The sequence below is a fragment of the Castor canadensis genome, chromosome 13, assembly GCF_047511655.1.
Source record: "Castor canadensis chromosome 13, mCasCan1.hap1v2, whole genome shotgun sequence".
Classification (NCBI taxonomy): Eukaryota; Metazoa; Chordata; class Mammalia; order Rodentia; family Castoridae; genus Castor; species Castor canadensis.
In genome coordinates, this window is record NC_133398.1 from 28,847,348 (window position 1) to 28,867,270 (window position 19,923).

A 19,923-nucleotide genomic window follows, 5' to 3' on the forward strand; every position below is an offset into this window, starting at 1 on the left:
AGCTTCCTAGCCCCACACACTTCTGTGACAACAGTCTTCACATGTCTTTTCAAGCACCATATATTTATGGATCTAAATCATGAATCCTTCAAGGACAAAGATGAGCACAGAGCCTGGCACATAGTAGATAAATATATTTTTATTGTTTGATGAATGAATGAAAGCAACAAAATATTCTGCTGCTTCTAGCTGAAACTTAGTAAATCTACTTATTATTTGTAATAAGAAGAAAGGGCAAATTGGAGGCCTAGTATAACCCCACAGGCTCAGGTGCAATCTAAAAAGAACTAATCAGAATTTTTGAAATTCAATTTCAGATAGAAATAGGAAAGAGTTCAGTGATGGTTATTCATTGCCTCATGACTAGAAAAAGTCCTTCAAGAGAGGCTGTCTGTACTGCTTTATTGAAAGCATCAGAAATGCTTCCAAACTCTTGGGAATCACATGGATCGTCCTTCAGTCAAATCAAATGTGAACACAAATGAACCCAGAATTTGGTACACTGTAACTGCTGCCTTAGACAGGCTTAAGGTTTCAACCAAGTCTGGTAGAAAACCATGCTTCAACCTAAAGAAAATTATAACTCTTGTGCTTAATTATGGACATTTGAAAACTCAAGCTGAACCACACACATTTTTATTCTGGGACCTATTTCCCAATATGTGAGGAGTTCAAAAGTTCACATAGAGCAAGTTTATAGCCATCACTAATTACCATGGGGAGCTAGGGTATGTTGCTTTAACTTTCTGGGTGTTAATTTTATTCATTGTAAAATGAAAGCATTGGAATGAATGGTTTTCAAAGTCTCTTCTGTGTCTCAGCAAGGTCATAGAAAAGGAGAAGTACAGGGTGACATTTAGAATAAGCAGAATTGGCATCTACTGATATATGTTTTCAGAGTCAAGACGAATAGCCTCCATCCAAAAATATCCCTGCCACAGTAGCTGGGGGCTAAATCCAGGTTAAGTAGAAAGCAGCAGAAGGCAGAGATGCTTTGGAACCAGGCAGCCCTTCCTCCAATCCCACTCGGACACTAGCTTTCTGTTAGTAAGCATATTACTTAATCTCTCTGAGTCTCGGTTTTCTCATCGTAAAGCAGCCATGTCCAGTCCACACTCTACTACTTAGGGTATGGCAGTGTTGCCCAAGGTACAGCAGAGGTCTAAGATGGGCCACACTCCCCATCCTGTGAGGTGAGTGATTTAGGCAGCAAAGAATGAATTCAGATTGCCAGTCTCTGCTCAACAAGGGGCAGAATGAGAAGGGGCCAGTGGCCCTCTGAGTTTCCCTGGATGTATGGAGTCAAAGCCCAGCCTCATTGGAAAAGTGAACCCCTTCCCAGTGTTGGTCCAGCCAATGCTATAATTACAGTTAATCATCTCCAAATAATACAGAGTTGATTATAATATTGTTTTAACTGTGGTTTGAAATTTTTCTGAACCTGCCATTTTCTTCTTCACTGCCAATACCCCCATCAAATTGAGAATGAATGGTTCTAAGAGTATGAGGAGATGATTTTTTATGGTTTATTTTTATTTTGTTCAGTGAATGACACAGAAATCCCTTCAAATACTTTTTAGTACCTGGGACAATACAGCCCAATTTTGGAGAAGCACTTTTAGAGTTGAGGAGTAGCTAATACAAGCAAAAGTCCTGGCCTGACCCACAGCATCTTGGGAAATGTGCCTGATGAATAGAAAAAAATACAAATACATCATTCTTCCTACATATGAGTGCTGACAGAATAAAATGAGATAATTTCTGCAACTCATCTGGCATGATACCTGCTAGTGGCATAAAATGGTAGCTACTGGCATTAATCCCAGTGGTCTGCATAGCCTACCAATATCCTGCTATGCACACTGCCTCCCTGTGCTAAACAATCACCTCCATACTTTTTGGACCAGATATCACTATGAACTTTCTGAAAAAGTTCAGTATACATACTATGCAGAGAAAAAAATCAGAATAGACAGAAGCAAAGATGAAAGTGTCATAGAAAAAGAATAGCTTTATTTGTTTTCTTTTTTAGTGTAAATTAAATGTACCAATGGGTTTCATTGTGATATTTTTATACATTTGTATTTTGATCAAATTCACCCCCCTCTATTACACTTTCTTAACCACTATTCCTTCTCCCCTCCTTATTTAACAGTATTTAGTGGGCTTCATTATAGTATTTTCATACACATGTCATACACTATGATCATATTCACCCCTCACCAGCTTTTCCTTTCCCTCTCTAAATTTCCAAACTCCCCCTGGCTCTTCTCACCAAACAGTTCCCCTTTTGCATCATGTTATATTATTATTATTATCATTAGTATTATTATTTTAAGTCTCAAATCTGCATATGAGTGAAAACATGAAATATCTGGCTTTTTGAGACTGGCTTATCTCCCTCACTTTTGAGAACTGTCTGTTCAACTCATTTGCCCAGTTGTTAATTGTATTATTTATTCTCTTGGTGTTTAACTTTTTGAGCTATTTATATATTACGGATCTCAGTCCTTTCTCCAATGAACAGCTGGCAAAGATTTTCTCCAGTTCTGTGACTTGCCTCTTGGTTCTGGTGATTGTTTCCTTTGATGAGCAGAAGCTTTTTAATTTGATGCAATCCATTTGTTAATTTCTTATCTTATTTCCTGGGTAATTCAGAAAGTCATCAGGTATTTTCCTGTGGTAGTTTCAAAGTTTTAGGTCTTTAAAAATAGTTTTATTGTATTTTTGATATAGTGTACATTAATAATATGAGGGGATTTCACTGTGATAATTCCACACAGTGTACTGTGAACAAGTTCACCTCCTCCTTTACATCATTACGTTCCCATTCCCTACCTCTTTCCTTTCCCATTTTTCAAATAGTGTTTGGTAAGTTTTATTATTTTCTCTCTTTCTCTCTCTCTCCATGAACATATGTAAAGTACTTCAGTGCTCTTCACCTGTAAGTCTTACATTTAAGATCTTTGATCCATTTTGAATAAATTTTTTATGCAAAGTGAAAGATACAATTTAGTTTCAGGCTTGTACATGTGGATATCCAGTTTTCCCAACAGCACTTGTTGAACAGAGGCTCTCTTTTCTCCATTATGGATCCCTGGGAATAAAATGATAATAGGTTTCAATCCTATGAAAACTACACAGTCATTTGGCAAGGTTTCTCAACCAACACAACTCCAGGACAAAATGACAAAAAGATCATAGATGTCCTGTCAATTCACTCGTAGAAGTTTTTAGGTGGTTATCCCAAATTTGCATCACTCTGGTGACTGTGGCCCTTCCAACTTTCTCACTGTATCTTTCATCCTTTCATATCTTATGGCTTATTCCTTTTCTTTAACCAAAAATTCTTAATGAATGGACTCAGAAACATCAGAAAGAACCTTTATGGCAATTAAAAATGAAAGCAATAGATTGTGGTAAGTTATTTTTCTCCCAGGAAGCTTTCACATATCCCTTCTGTTCAGAGATTCCATTACCCTGGCCACACATGGAACAAATGATCCTGATCTGGCCAGTTCTCCTGGTAATACAAACCACTGGAGGTACAACATGAGGCACAAGCAAAAGCAATTAGAATCCTTCATCAGGATTGAAATAGAGACTTAGGAAGAAAAGCACATTTTTTCCCTTTCTCTGGGTTTCCTCAGGTAGGACTACCAGTGGCCAGGTCCTTAGGGAAAAGAAGGAGAGAAGGACACTAGCATGCAGCAGGGAGCAACACAAGCAGAGATGATGATGAGAGCAGGAGAAAGAATGTCCTGCTTGTGGGGAGGCCTCAGTTCTAGTTCCAAAGTCTGGTTCCTCCTTCAGTTGGTAAACTACTCCTCTCTGCTCCGTGAGCCAGTAAGCTATTCCCCTTTTGTGTGGAGGCTAGTTTAAACCGAGTTCCCATCACTAAGGAGTCCCAACTAATACACACCCATAACTCTGGGTGACTTGGTGGGGTAATTAGACAAAAGTTTAGGGGTGGTGTTATGTTTTAACCATAATATATGCCTGGGGTAAAAATTTATTTATTTAAAAAATTTTTTTTATTGTTTTATTATTCATATGTGCATACAAGGCTTGGGTCATTTCTCTCCCCTGCCCCCACTGGGGTAAAAATTTAAACAGTACATGGCAGGATATTTCTAAGTAAATGTCTTCCTCCTATCATTTCCAGAACTCCTTTCAGAGAAAAAATCCTATTCACCCTTTCTTCTGTATCCTCCTAGGAATTTTCGTGAATTGACTTTATAGCTCTCTACAGGAATGAGGAGAGAATGAAGCCAGTAAAATATATTGTTGTCAGATCTAGCTCAGCAAAGCAAGAATATTATCAATACTACATCTATTTTTTCCCTTAGGTCTTATTCCACATATGAGAGAGGGCATGCAGCTTTTGGTCTTCTGAGTCTTCCTAACTTCACTTAAAATGATGTCATACAGCTCCCCACCAGAAGACATCCATTTACCCACTTAAGACAAAATTTCATTCTTCTTTGTGGCTGAGTAAAATACCACATTTTCTTAATCCATCCGTCAGTAGTGGGGCATCTTGGCTGTTTCCATAACTTAGCTATTGTGAATAGTGCTGCAATAAACATGGGTGCACAGGTGCCTTTGTTGTAAACTGACTCACAATCCTCGGGTATAACCCTAGGAGTAGTATTGCTGGGTTGTATGGCAGGTCTTTAAAAAAAATATTTTTTAACCAACATTTGCTGCCGTTTGTGTTCTTGATGGTAGCTATTCTAACAGGAGTAAGGTGGAATCTTAATGTGGTTTTGATTTGCATTTCCTTTATTGTCAGGGATGGTAAGCATTTTTACATGTGTTTTTTTAGCCATTTGGTCTTCTTCCTTTGAAAAGGGTCTGTTCAGTTTATTTGTCCATTTCTTCATTAGGTCATTGATTTTTCAGGAGTTTAGTTTTTTGAGCTCCTTGCATAGTCTGGTTATCTGATGTATAGCTGGCAGACTTTCTCCCATTTTGTGGATGGCCTCTTCAATTTACAGACCATTTCTTTTGTTGTACAGAAACTTTTTAATTTCATGTAACACCATTTGACAATCCTTTCTCTTAGTTGCTGAGCCACTTGAGTTCTGCTGAGGATGTCATTGCCTATGCCTATTGCTTCCAGTGTACTCCCTTCTCTTTCCTGTACTAGCTTCAAGGTTTCAGGTGTTATATTAAGGTCTTTAATCACTTAGAGTTGAAACTAGTACAGGGTGATAAACACGGATATAGTTTCAGTTTTCTGCAGACAGATATCCAGTTTTCCCAGCAACATTAGTTGAAGAGGCTGTCTTTGCTCCATTGTATGTTTTTGGCACTTTTGTCAAAAATTAGGCGGGTATAGCTGTGTGAATTCATATCCAGGTCTTCTATTCTGTTCCACTGGTCTTTGCATCTGTTTTTGTACTAGTACCATGCTGGTTGTATTGCTATGGCTCTGTAGTATAGTTTGAAGTCAGGTATTGTGATAGATCAAGCATTACTCTTTTTGCTCAGTAATGCCTTGATGCTCTGTCATTCTCTTTTCCTTTCCCTCCTTTACCAAGTTCCATAGAGTAATTTATTTTATTTATTTATTCATTTTTTGTGGTGTTAAGGATTGGACACAGAGTTTTCCAAATGCTACCAGTGAGCTACACTCCCAGCTCTACCATTTATTTTTAAAAGATATTATTCTTAAGGAAGTTTTACATTTGTTGTGGAAAATAACTTTTAAACATCACTTTAAGAAATGGTTTTTAAAAAAATAATTATTTTGGTGAGCACAAATCCCTAAACTGTCTTGAAGATACATAGAGTAGTTTCAAAATTATTGTCGTATATCCTGAACATCTGAGAAGTTGAAAGGACAGGTAGACCAAAGATAGATAAATCACACAAAAACTCAGAATTATTAAAATAGTGCTTCAGAGTAACTGTATAGTTTTTTTTAGATTAGATAGACAAACACTGCCTATCTAAAAATGGGTAACACGAACCATTTATCATAATACGAAGTGTGTATGAGATATCTGTACACTTTAAAGAACAATAATAAGGACAAGAAAAAGAAAACAGTAATAAAATGAAAGCCTGTGACCCTATTCATCAAGCTTAAGAAACAAAATAGTTACTAAGAATCTCAATTCTTGTTCCTTGCCATATTATCACTACCACAACTTCCCTCACCCCCTAAGTAACCACAATCCCAAACTGGTCTTATCATTGCATTGATTTTTTTATTGTTTATTCATTTATTCATATGTGCATACATTATTTGTGCCATCTCTCCTGCCTGCCCCCCACTCCTTCCCTTCCCCCCCACCCCTGGCTTCCAGGCAGATCTTCTGTCCTTTTCTCCAATTTTGTTGAAGAGAAAACATAAGAGATAATAAAAACATAGCATTTTTGCTAGCTTGAGATAAAGATAGCTATATAGAGAGATTTCTAGCATTGCTTCCATGCACATGTGTATTACTACCCAAATTGGTTCATCTCTATCAGACCTCTTCACTACTTCCCAGTCACCTTTCCATAGTGGCCTCTGTCAGTTTAAAATTACTTTATTAGCTCCTCTACAGTGGGCACATCAAACACTTTCAAGTTTTGGATTTCCTTCCCTTTCCCTATTCCTCCTGTATGTGTCTTATCGTTACATTGATTTAAAAAAAAAAAAAACCTCACAATCTTTGTGTAAATACACTGCTTTGGTTTACCTATTTTAGAACTGGAATCTGAGACTATGTTTATTATTTTGTTATATGGCTATTAACCTTCACATAAAGTATTTGGAAATCACCTATCTTAATGTAATTAATTAATTTCTCTGCTATATGCTACTCCATTGTTTGGCTATAACTATCTATCAGCTCAACTCTTACGGACAAAACCATTTTTGAAATTTTTGTAGATGCTTTCTGTTTCCACTGGAAGAATTTCTCTAGAGTAGGCTTTTTTGTGTCATAAACCTTTACAAATCTTGTAAGTCTGTGGATCCCTAAAATTTTTTATATTCTTAGCAAATACATATGACTATAGAGAAAACAAATTATAGTGAGCCAAAATTATCAAAATATAAAGGCAAGGTAGTGAAAAAGTACACATACTTCTTTATTAAAGTGTTAAATGATAAAATCTAATGGTGGTTATAATAGAATTTTTAAGCAGTGATGAGCATAAAAATGCTTTTGATTTGCAACAACTATAAACAGAATTCAGCAATATCTGTGATTTTTATTAGCTAAGATGTCCCAGTCATGATAATATGATTTATTGCCTCCCTTTATTTTTTAAATGGTTTTATTAGCATATAATAGTTGTACAGGGGAATACATTGTGATATTTTCATATGTGTTTACAATGTATATTAGATTTACCCTCCTCCATCACTCTCTCCTCCCTTCTCTCCTCTTCTTAGAACAATTTCAACATGTTTCATTCTTCTATTGTCATATATTTTCCTCTCTTTATGAACAAAGAAAATGCTTAGTTTCAGTTTGAAGTTGGTGACAATAAAGATATTACTTTTTGCCAAATCACCAGACCCTCTAAGTGCCATCAGTAGATTCCTTTGGACTCTGTATACTGGAGATTACAAACTGCTGCTTGAGACTATGTACCCAGGAGTGGAATTGCTGGGCCGTAAGTTATCTTCTTATTTGTCTTTACTAAATAGTGCCAAATGCTTTATAAATTTATACTCTTCATAGCAGTATATGAGGTTTTCTTGGCCATCTTTTTAGTACTGCCCATCTGGTTTGATGTATGTGAAGATACATTTTTAGACCTCACATAAAAATAGGTACCAGTTACAGTGTGGTAGAAATTATGAGGTGGGCAAGGAAACAATCTATTTGATGGTGTTCTTGCTTGGTTTTGGCCAAAGGTCATGCTCGTGCAACAGTAGGAGAGGGGGATCCAATGCTGGGGCAGATGAATGGGAGGGCAGCAGTTACACTTAAGTTCTACAAGTTTATGTTCTGGAGTGATATTCCTGTGTACTTTGTTTTATTAAAGAACTATATTCTACAGCCACTAGATGGTGGCATAGATTAACTTTTATCATGTTGAGTTGTATACATCTATTTTGGCTACATTAGAGTTCTTGTAATTTAAGCTTATGGGTATGAAGAGTAGAGTGAATTTATAGAGTTTTGGGGGGATGTTTGATTATGTATATGAAAAATTTCAATGAAGGCAAATTGCTATAATAATGTTTCTAAGTTGCTTTCTTTGTATTATTTATAAAAGTAAAAATCATTTTTTTCAATCAGTGTCCCTTAATAAGTATCCTACTCATATCGCCAAGTATTTGTTAAACATCTGTTGTGTGCAGAACATTGAAAGAAATGCTATTGGAAGGAAAAAGATTAAATCTCTTTTTGTTAGCTTGCCAACATGTGTTCATATTTCTGTGTCTGCCTCTTTGCTGACATACTTGTTAGAATCAGTAGTAGGAAGACTTACAAACATCTTAGTATTTATTTATAGTATAATTTTAAGGTTGTTTCTATTAATAAAAAACCTTTATTGCTAAAACACATAAGCATATACAGTTAATACATATTTCATAGCCTTTTTAAATATTCTATTGTCTCTCCTTAGGTTTTATATTAGAAAGTGAATTTTAGTGCCAATATCAGTTTAAAACCCATCAGCAATAAACACAGTTATTTCCCAAACTAGGATTAACAAGTTTATTCCTTTGAAAAAACTGGAGTTGGGGAGAAATTTTATAAAGAAAATATTTTTGGACCTTTTGTAATTTATTTTAGATTTTCGTTGCTTGACTTGTTTCTTCCTTTAGGTGTAAGTTCAGACACCCTCTATCTTTAGGCACTCATATACATTGTGACATATTTCTTCATGAACACACTAAAAAGAGCATCAGTGCTTTCATAAGGTGTTCCAAACACCTACTAGCTGAGTAATAATACACTTTTTAACCTGTTTTGATTTTACTTGGCTGTCACTGATTGCTTTTACAGCATCTTTATACTTTGTTACACTTTATTTGTTCTCAATATTGTATTGTGGGTTGGAGCATTAATGCAAGCATTTGAAGTCTGTGTTCAAACAACAGGGTTCTATTGTGTCTTCTCCTCTCTAGGTACTTTAGGATATCTCCTGGATTTTCCCACACTCTTATGATCTAAGTTCAAATGTCCCTCTTTTTCTTTTTTTTATTTGAAAAACTATTTATTGACCCTCTGAACTCCATCCCCACATTCAGCATTTAGCCAACCTCATGGCAGAGTTTTAAGTTTTAATTTATTAACAACTGAGAAGGTTTAGGGGGAAATGCTGGCAACATTCACCCCCCTACAAGCCTCAAAGATCTTTAATAGCTGGAGGTGATTCGGTGACAGAAAATTCAGGGGAAGTACCCAAACCAGGTCATGGGACAGATGACCTCCTCAGAAATCATCTGGTGGGGAACAGGTGATCCAGCTTCACCCAGAAACACCCCATAATGCCCCTTTTGTTATAACATTTTCATCTGGATCCAAACTGGGACATGCACAACAAGGGTCCCTAATTATTGCCTAATGAATATGGACTGCATTTCATTGAATTCACACTTACAGTCAGTCTTGTCAATCACCAAAAGCCACCCCTAAGTACCACCTCAATCCCACCCCAACTTGCTCACCCCTTGTAGTGTATACATACCCATCCAAACCAAGCCACTTGTGCTATTGAGCCACAGGTGCTTCTTTTAAGGCCCCTCACTGGCCCTCCCTCCACACACTTCCTTGGGGAGTATACTTTTCTGGTTTCACTCACTCTCTCACACTCTTGATTAAACTTTGCTGCTGCTTTGCAATCTGTATCTCTGCTCAGTTCTTTGTTAGGGATACCGAGGAATTGAGGTTTTTCTGGACCAGGGTCTTCTGAGACACCCACTGGTAATGATTCCAGTCAGGATATTTTATTGAGGTGGGAGGCACCATTAGCAGTAATGATTTTGTTAATCCATCAGGCATACTTTGCAAAAATCAAAGGCAGATGAATGGCTTCAATCTCTGCCTTGTATCTTCTTGCCAGCCCATTGTCTTGATAGAGGACAGGTAGCAGTTAGAGGCTCCTGGAGTATGGGTAGGGTAAGGGTTGGTGTGGTGCTCCTTTCCATAAAGCTGTAGGAGCTTTTATTCTGGGTCTGACTTTTGGTTGTTTGAACACATTTTCCAGATGAGGGAATTTTGGGTCCCATTTTCTGGATAGATGAGGCTGTTAGGGTCTTGGTTCTTAATCAACATAACTGTTATCACCTAATGGCCGTTGATCGACAGGCTATTACCAGCTTCATAAAATGAATCTCCAGTGTCTTAAAGTAATAATGTCATATCTGAAGACAAGATCTTCCAGGCAAAGTCTCTGAACATTATTACCTTTGCTGATTGCATCCTGTATGTAGTCCAGGCTGACTTCCTCCTGCCTTAGCCTCTTGAGTGTTGGGATTGCAAGCATGTACCACCATGTCCCATTTCTTTATGAAAAATATTACCACCAAATTTTAATTTGCAGAAACTATGTATGTTATGATGTTTAAATATTCAGAATGTGCAATTGATCAAATTTAGGCAAACCAAATTTGAGTTATTGCATGATTCTTTTAAGAACAATTTTACTGATCTAATATTGTATTTCCTTCTTTGTAAGTGTCCCTCTTTTTCTTATGAAGGTTGACAGACATATGGGAAATCAGAACTCTTCAGATTAAAATTCCCTCTGAAAAACATTTCAAGTTGTCTTAAGGGCTTAATAGTGCTATTAGAAGGAAGTAGGCTTCATATTACAAATTATTTTCCTCACATATCAAGGAACTTATTACTTAAAAAATATAGTTCCCAGTTTTCCTACTCCTTTGGAGTTTTCTGAAGCCTCTCCCCACTTAGCACAAAACAGAAACAGAAAAGAAAATGAGTCATAAATTTAGAGGCTGCTTCAGTAGATTTTGTATTCCATCCTATTTTTCATTGAGATGAGTTGTTTTAGTCTGTGTTTATTTTTTCTTGGAATGAGGTATATTGATCAGTCTGTGTTACCAGAGTTCTTTTCTTATTATTCCCTCTTAAACGAGAGCTTTATTAAGATCCTTACTTGATTCTTTCACTTTCCTTACTTAGTTAACCTTATTATTTGAAAGAACTTCTAATAAACATTTTATTCTCAAATTACATATCATATTCCTATATCTCTTTCTCTAAGAGAATATCAGTGATACATATTTCACAGACAAGAGATCATCACATCCTAATGTGTCTGGTGCTGTATGTGTGCTATGGTTTGGATAGGAAATGTCTCCTGAAGGCCGTGTTGAAGGCTAGGTTCCAATGCAATGTTCAAAGGTAGATCTTTTGGGAAGTGATTGAATCATGAGGGCTCTGACTTAATTGATGAAGGCCTAGTCCACTGACAGATTCATAATTGAAGAGACTATAGGGAGATGATGAAAACTGTGGAAGGTGGGACCTGATTGGAGAAAGTGGATTACTGGGGGCATGCCTGTGAAGGGTGTATCTTGCCTTGGGCCTATCTCTCTTCGCTTCTTGACTGCCATAAGGGGAGCATCCTCCCATGTCACATGCTCCTGATATCATGATGTTTTGCCTCAGTACAAGCCCAGAGCAATGGAGCCAGCTGAGCATGGCCTGAAACCTCTGCAACTGTGAGCTAAAATCAATCTTCATCCCTTGTTTATCTCAGGTATTTTGTCACAGTAATAGAGATTTGTACGTGGCACTTTACTTTATTCTTCTTGGTTACTCTCATGCTGATATTTTCATTTACAGGGTAAAAAACATAAAACAAGACACTTAAAAGAGGTTAAGGACTCTCCAAAGGTAACAAATTAATAATGAGCTAGTTCATTCATTACTGTCCACTGTTTCAGGGTGATTACACCAAAATTTTCTTATTCCTTTTCTGTTGAGTGTTTCCATATGTTTATGTTATAAATAATGCTCAATGAATAACCTTATTATTATTTATGCTAAGTATATATTAAATATTATTGAAATCATGTTTAATTATATTTTATATTATAAAACATTTAATTATATCTTAAATATATTAAATGGGACTATTAATTATATCTCCTTAGGCACACCTATAAGTGGAGTTACTGAATCCAGCTCATGAGATCCTGCATATTACCAAGTATCAACTCATAGTCTTGCAGGCAGTGAACTAGATTTCCTTCCTGCACACTCTTGCCAAGTTTTCTACTGTTTAAGTCTTTACTATTTGCTTTAATTTACTATTTAAATTGAAATATCTCAATCTAAATTACATTTCTCTGATTTCATGTGAATGGAACATTTCTCAGAGTTTTACCAGCCATGTCATTTTTATTTTTCAAGGTCCTAGTTTATTACATTTGCTCAGCTGTATTCATTTTTCCCTCATTAGAAGACTTAGATGGAAAGAGGAATATGGCAATATCAAAAATACCTAAGATAACAGATAACCTACAGTGTTGGCTTTTTGCAGAAGAGAGAAACAGACCTGCTCAACAGGATGAATGGCAAAGGCTCCTACCAGGTGAAGGGCTGAAAACTCATACAGCAACAGTTTATGGCCCTTTGTGGAAGAGGCTGCTGATTGCCAAATGGAGTTGGAAAGGATTTTTTTTTTTTTGAGATGTGGTGTTCCATACCAGGGACTCTGGCTTCATCTGGGCTGGAGGCTCTTGGACCAGGATTATAGTCATAATATGGATTCTGTAGCCAGATTTACATATTTCAACCCAATTTCTGCTTGCCATTTGTGTATGTGCTGGCAAGTTACTTCTCTGTGTTTTTAAATCTCCTTTCCTATAAAATGGGGATAACAATGGTATAGAATTATTATGAAGGTAAATATGAACAAGTGGTTAGAATGGGGAATGATATAATATGCTTTTTATAAGTTTTTATTTAAACTTTCAATATATGAGAGGTGTTATGCAAGATGCTCTTGACATAGGAACTTAATGGAAAATTAATTTTATTCTAAGTTGATGTTTAACTCAAACTGATAAGGCTGTCTGGGAAATTAGAAAATAATTGGCCAACAGAGAAGATTCATTACACTACTGACTTCAAGTCAATGTTTGCTTGATAACTCACTTGATTAGGATGGAATTATCTCACCATCCTATAAAATTAAGAAGTAGAGAAAAAGTGTCTGCAGTCTTCCCTGCAGTGTGTGGATAACACAAAGAGCATGATTTTAGAGTATGTAAACCTGGATCTGAATTCTGGCTCTGCCATTTATATTAGCTATTTGACCTGGTAAGATGCAAGTTTCTTAGTATCTTTGATTTTCAGTTACCTTGTTTGTTGATTGGTAAAAATGATACTACCACTTAGGATAGTAACGGATAATTAGAGGAGGTAATTTTCATTACAATATTTTCCCATAGAATTATAGCCATGTGTCATTTAACGATGGGATATATTGAAAAAAATGCATCATTACACAATTTTTGTCTTGGTGTAAACATCTTGGAGTATATTTACACAAGCTAAGATCATTACAATGTAACTAGGCAAAATAATCTTATGGGGCCACTCTTGTATATTAAACCCATTGTTGATTGAGACATTGTTATGTGGTGTATGGCTGTATTCACTCAATGATAATTTTGTACATTGACACCTCAGAATATAAGAACCAAGGACATCATTTGAATCTTTAAAATTTTAGAGGATAAATTTCTCAACAATAAATGGAAAGGTCTTTTGGTTTATTTATAAAGTATGTACAAATTATTGTTTTTGAAGAAGGTGTGCAGAAAGTTCAAGCAAGTATCAGAAGAATTTTGATAATTATGCTTTTTGAGTTGATCATGGCAGTGATCAACTATCTAGTGGACACTGTTGCCTCTGATTGGAGACATTGCTGTAGAGTTGGTTTAATGAGCAACCAACTCATTTTGTGCTCAGTCCTTAGATTACAAATGAGAAAACTGAGGTCAGAGGAGGAAGTGATGTCATTAGGATACACTTGTTGTAGAGTTCAAATCAGGATTCAGGTATTCTGGCTCCTGGTCAAGGGCTCCTGGTCAACCTGAGCTGGGCTCATGGTCTTGTGTGGTTTATCTCAGTCTTTAGGGGAAAAAGGCACCCCTGATATGGAATCACTGTTTACTCTGTTAAGTTTCAAGTTTAGTGCCATTGTCCCTGAATGTATCAGCTTCATACCACATTGTGACCATCATTGTCCTTTGAGTCATTTTTTATTTTATGAAAGCTAATATAGCAACCTAATCAAATTTCTAGGAGTCAACATTTAGCAAATCTAACATCTTGAAAAGTAAATAATTATAGACATTTGATTTTTGCTTTAGAAAGTTAGTATTTGTTTAAACAGCACTTTATAATTATTGGTCAAGTGTTCTCTCTTTCTTCCTCTCCTCCCAAGTCCTGGACCATGGCAAAAAAGTCTGGTTGCAGTGACTGCAATTAATATCACAGCCACCTAATTTCCTATGAGAAAACTTTTCAAAGGAACATTGACATGGAAAGTTCTTAGACATCATTCAGAGCCAATGCTTCTGATAGGTTTTTACCTCCTGAGTCAGGGTATTTTTTGTCTTTTTACCTTACTAGAAAACTCATCTGTCCTTTGAATCTCTGAGAGCAAAATAAATGAGAGAACACTGTACTTTATGTTACATCTGTGATATATATTAAAAATAGAAAACAATATAGTCTCTCAGAAGAGCTTGAATCACAAAATCTCTTTAAGGTGGAAGCACTAAAGAAAACAAAAATTAAAGTTGTTTGTAGGAAAACTCTAGTACATCTGAAGCAGCCTGGAGGTGGGAGGGGGGGAGGGGAGGAATGTGGCCCAAATAATGTATACACATGTAAGTAAAAGTAAAAATGAAAAATAAATTTTTTTAAAAAAAGAAAGTCTTTCTGGGCTTAGTAGTGTGCTAGCTTTCTGTCCTATAATAAAATACTGGAGAGAAATCAGAGAAGAAAAGGTTTATTTTGGTTCATAGTTTCACAGGTTTCAGTCCATCTGAAGGGGAGGAGAGGGGAGAGTAGGGGAGGGGAGGGCAGGGGAGAGGAGACCCCCCTATACCCTTCAAGAACACACACCCAATCAACTACTTCTACCAACTAGGCTACACCACCTAAAGCTTCACCAACTCCAACAGCTGGGAACCAAGCCTATATAACACAAAGATGGAAAAGTACTACTGTCTCATTACCTTTATAAAACTCAGTAAAAAAAAATCAGAATATATTGGTAGGTTTTATTAGAACAAACATTTCCATATCCATAAAGATCTCATCAAAACAAAGATGTCTCAAGTATCTTTGTTAAATAAGATCTAAAATGAAGTAAATATTAGTAAATTAATTGTAAATGAAGATATTTCAGCATATAAACCAAAGAGTATTCAAAGATTCTTAGTACCAGGACCTAATAAAATTATTTTCCAAGTGGGCAACTAATAATGAAAACCATAATTAATGCAGATGATACAAATGATAATTACTTTTTAACAGCAAATAAATGTTTAATATTTTCGTGAATACATCTGATATTACAAAATGAATTAATGGACAAAACTGAAAAAACTATCTGAGGAAAATAGACAATGATAAAAAGAAAGACTATAGAAGTACATTATGTGTATTTATGAAAATAAGTATAATGAAATCCATCAAAAACTGTTAAAAAAGAGAGGGGAGGAGGAAGAAGGGTTAAAAAAGAGCAATACAGATGGAATGTATTTGATCAAAATACATTATATATATATTATTGAAACACCCTTGTATAATTAATTTATGCTAATAAATTTTTTAAAAGATTTATAATTTATATTAATTTAAAAGTATGGTCACAAGCATAGGAATGTAGCATCATCACTTGAATGAAGGGTTGTCAAAATATACAAGAGATACTCTGAAGGAAATAAAACTCAAGATCTTGAAGTAGTGGCAAGTATCTTTGTTAAATAGGATGCAAAATGAAGTAAATATTAGCAACATTAACTATAAATGAAGATATTTTGGCATATAAACCAAAGAGTTTATCAGGAATTTTAATATCAAGACTAATAAAATTATTTTCCAATTGATAGCTATTTCGAATATATGACAGATACTGAAAAGCAACGAGGAAAATGTACTCTTATTTCCTGAAGCAGAAGTGACAAATGAGAGAGATGGCATTAAAAAATACAAGGGACATAGTAGATTAATGTACTACCTACTACCTTCAAAAAAACAATAATTCTCTTGAGAGAACTTAAGCACCATTAGCAGATACATCTATTAGTTAGTGAAATCCTTCACATTTCAATAGAAAACTATTTCAATGGTGAAAATGATGTAGGGATCAGAAGCACATTTTGCTGAGTGTCTAGGTACTCGACACTTTCCCGAGCTGGAAAGACATTTCATAAGACATATAAGTTACAGATGAAAGCAAATTTGCTCTAAAAATAATCCATGTCTGTGAAATAGCTTACCAGCAGCCACAACTCTGGGATCCTCGTGAGCTAGATGTCTCCCAGCTGCGCGAGTATCTGCACACTCATTCCACCAAAGAACATGAACTGCAGAAATAACCAAAAATTGTTTCTAAAGAGTATGATATTAACAAATAAGAAAATACAGAAAATGAGTGAAAAATGTCCTATTCTTTTAAATTAAAATAGTATTATCAAGAGAGTGATCCTAAATATTTTATGGTTAAGATTTCAGAGAGCTCAGAGACTTGGGAGATTATGTGAATTTATAAATTAATCAAACTGGTTTTATAGATGAAGAAACATAGAAGGCTGGAAAAGGGAAGTAAAGCAAGATAGCTAAAGGTACAATGAAGATAAGACCTAGGCTGCATGACTTCCTTTTGTATTTTACTTTATTTTTAAAAAGCAAGATTGTAAAAACTAATGTTTACTATAGAAAATTCATACAAAACAAAGAAAACTATAATGTCTGCTAATCATTATGAATGGAAAACCTCTATTAATATTTAGTGTATTTCCATTGAAAATATAAGTAAAAATAAATTAGAGTCATTATATATTATACCTAGTAACAAATTCTTTACAATTAATAGACTATCTTCTAGGGCAATAATATTAATTTTTAGTGAATTCCTCCCTACAGATACAACTTTTTATGTTAACTCTTATTATTGACTATTCAGATTATTTCCAATATTTCAAAAATCTATAGGATACTGGAATATTCTTATGAATAATTATGTATAAATTTTATAATTGCAATGTAATCTAAGTTAGATGTATAAGAAAATGCAGATAAACACCAACAGAAAGTAGGAATCATTTCTATACTATCCAGAAATAACCACTTTACATTTGGTGTATCTCTTCCTATAATTATGTCTGTCTGTATTTTTATATATACTTATGCAAACAAACATATCTATATGAAGTGTATGTGTATATTTATTTCTGTATTACATGAAGAAGGTCATACTGCATTGTTGCCGATGCTTCCTTACTGTAAGCTATATTGGCACAAAGTTCATTTGTGCATACCTCCATGAGTAGCTACAATAATAATACTGTTGATGACAACGGCGACTAACAGTTAATGGGCAATTACTATGTGCTTGGCCTGACTTTAAGCACTTTCATTTGGTACTCATAACAATGTAGGCAGTAGGTTATTACTATCATCACATTGTGGATGAGGACACTAAGGAAGAGTGAGGCAAACTTAGCCAAGGTTACAAACTTACGAAGCAGTGGATCTGGGATGCCAGTCAAGGCCAGGGTGTGTATTTCCTAACAAAAACTCCCAAACTTAAATTGAAAGAACCAAGGAGTATGCCTCTCACATATGTATGTATATACTTTTATTACAAATATACAGTGTACATATCAAACACTGCCTCCCAGAAATGATTTATACTCAGAATGAATTGAGAATTAAAAAGTATATGCACACACATTTCTAGTAGTTTTTCTTATAAAAGTTAGACATGTCTAGTATAGAATATTAAGACGGATTTTAAAAATGACTATATCCTTTTATAGTCATTTTTAAATATGACTATATCCTTTCAAATTTCTTATATAACTAAAAATACATATACACATATACACCCCTGCATATTTTTAGAATACTGATAAAGCCAATAAAAAGAATTAAGTTTTATTTGTATGGACAAAACTGGGAAGGGAAGATTAATATAAACTATAAAGGATAGAAGTACTTTTTTCCTGACTTATCTAACATTATATCCATATAAGCATGTCTGTATTAGGTTAAAAAAATGACATCTCATTATTGTTAATCTTCATAGTCTTTAAAATATATTTGGTACTCATCTGTGTGTCTACCTTCACATTAATTTTAATTTTCCGTTTTGCTTTTGAATTTCATTTATGGTGATTTGGATCGCATAGAAAGTCTGAGCCTTCATATAATGAAGTTGACAATTTTTTTCCTTTGTAGTTTCTTCATTTGCTTTTTGACTTAGAAATATAGTCCCCATCCATATTTATCAGATAAACTCATTTATGATTTGTTTTAGCAATTCTATGAATTAAATTTTCATGGAAATCTACAATTCACCTGAATTGTAGCATATGGTAAGTGATAATTTTCATAACCATTTTTCTTCTCCATGTATTTTCCAATCTAAATATACATTTTTGTATATACTATTTTCTAATGATACACAGGTTGAGCATCTGTTCTCTAAAAATCTGAAATCTGAAATACTTCTTGGCCTCATGTGTTTTAGGTAAGGGATACTCAACTCTGTTACTACGAGGAGAATTTCTGTGTAATGATCAAGAGCTCAGCACCCATTATGTCAGGTACAAGATGTCCATACACAAAAAACAGAGATAAGAAGGTAACTGGATATTACGACTCTTTCAAATATTTAATAGCTATTCTTAGGCATTTATTTTTTGAGATAAACTTTATATTTTTCAGAATTTGCCACAAAAAATCTTGAAATTCTCACTGCATATCCTTCAAACTTAAAAGTTAAATACTCCAATAAGTATATATATAAATTTATTACTATACACAAATGCGCGCACACACACACACACGCACATATATAAGTAGTGGGAAATGGGTAAATTTTTGTGTAAGATGGCTTCAATATTTAAAAAATGTACATTAAATTTTTACTCAGAAACAATCCTACTCCAAGTAATGTTATTTTAAAAGAAACAATGAAAGTACACTTAAAAGAATAAAACATTATAAAAGGAATAGATTACTTCTCAAGACTCTTTTAGTTATTAAAATTTAATCATTTTGACATATTAGGGAAAAATAGCAGCTTAGCATTAAAAGAAGCTTCATGAAGTGTAACTTTTTCCCCACGATATTGGGGCTTGATCTCAAGCCTCTCATTTGTTAGGCAGGTGCTCTACCACTTGAGCCAGACTCCCAGCCCTTTTTGTGCTTTACTTATTTTTCAGGTGGTATCTTGAGTTTTTGCCCAGGCAGGCCTGGACCGGATCCCACTACTTACACCTCCTGATTAGCTGATGCAGGGCATGTGCTGCTGCACCCCACCTTTTTTATTGCCAGGAATGGCTTTGAACTATGATCATCCAGACCTCTGCCTCCCGAGTAGATGGGATTACAGACGTGACAGCCAGATGTTAACATTATAAGTAAGATATAGAACAGTGTTCTTGACCCTTAAAAAATTATAAAAAACTAAAAATTTGGCAATAAAAAATAAGCACTATGATGAGCAAATCAAACTAATCCAAGTAGCTTATTAATAGATCACCTTACACATCAAAGTTTCATAGAAGAAATGGATGACTGTACCTCTGTTGAGTGCTCCATATTCTGCATGGAAAACACCAATTAGTTTTGAATAGCCTTGATTGATATGGGTATGTATTACCCTTTTAAATGCATCACCCCACAGAGCTGGGCCACCAGGTTTCATCTGAAAAGTAACCAGTTCATAGATTCCTAG

At 35.0% G+C, this 19,923-nt stretch overlaps 1 protein-coding gene across 2 annotated transcripts in view; it reads right to left on the bottom strand.

Moving 5' to 3' along the window:
• Positions 1–1,888: 1,888 nt before the first annotated feature.
• LOC109691831 (protein NipSnap homolog 3A-like) overlaps positions 1,889–19,923 on the bottom strand; it is a 32,770-nt gene continuing 14,735 nt past the window's right edge. Inside the window, exons 4-6 of one of the 2 annotated variants that reach the window (XM_074051341.1) lie at positions 19,770–19,919; positions 16,457–16,543; positions 1,889–3,097 (exon numbers count right to left, since the gene is read on the bottom strand). In XM_074051341.1, coding sequence (XP_073907442.1) covers positions 2,958–3,097; positions 16,457–16,543; positions 19,770–19,919 — 377 coding nt within the window. In that variant the 3' untranslated portion in view covers positions 1,889–2,957. Of the gene's footprint in view, positions 3,098–14,950; positions 16,372–16,456; positions 16,544–19,769; positions 19,920–19,923 lie in introns of those variants that run through there. The other variant, XM_020172045.2, reaches the window with a different exon arrangement.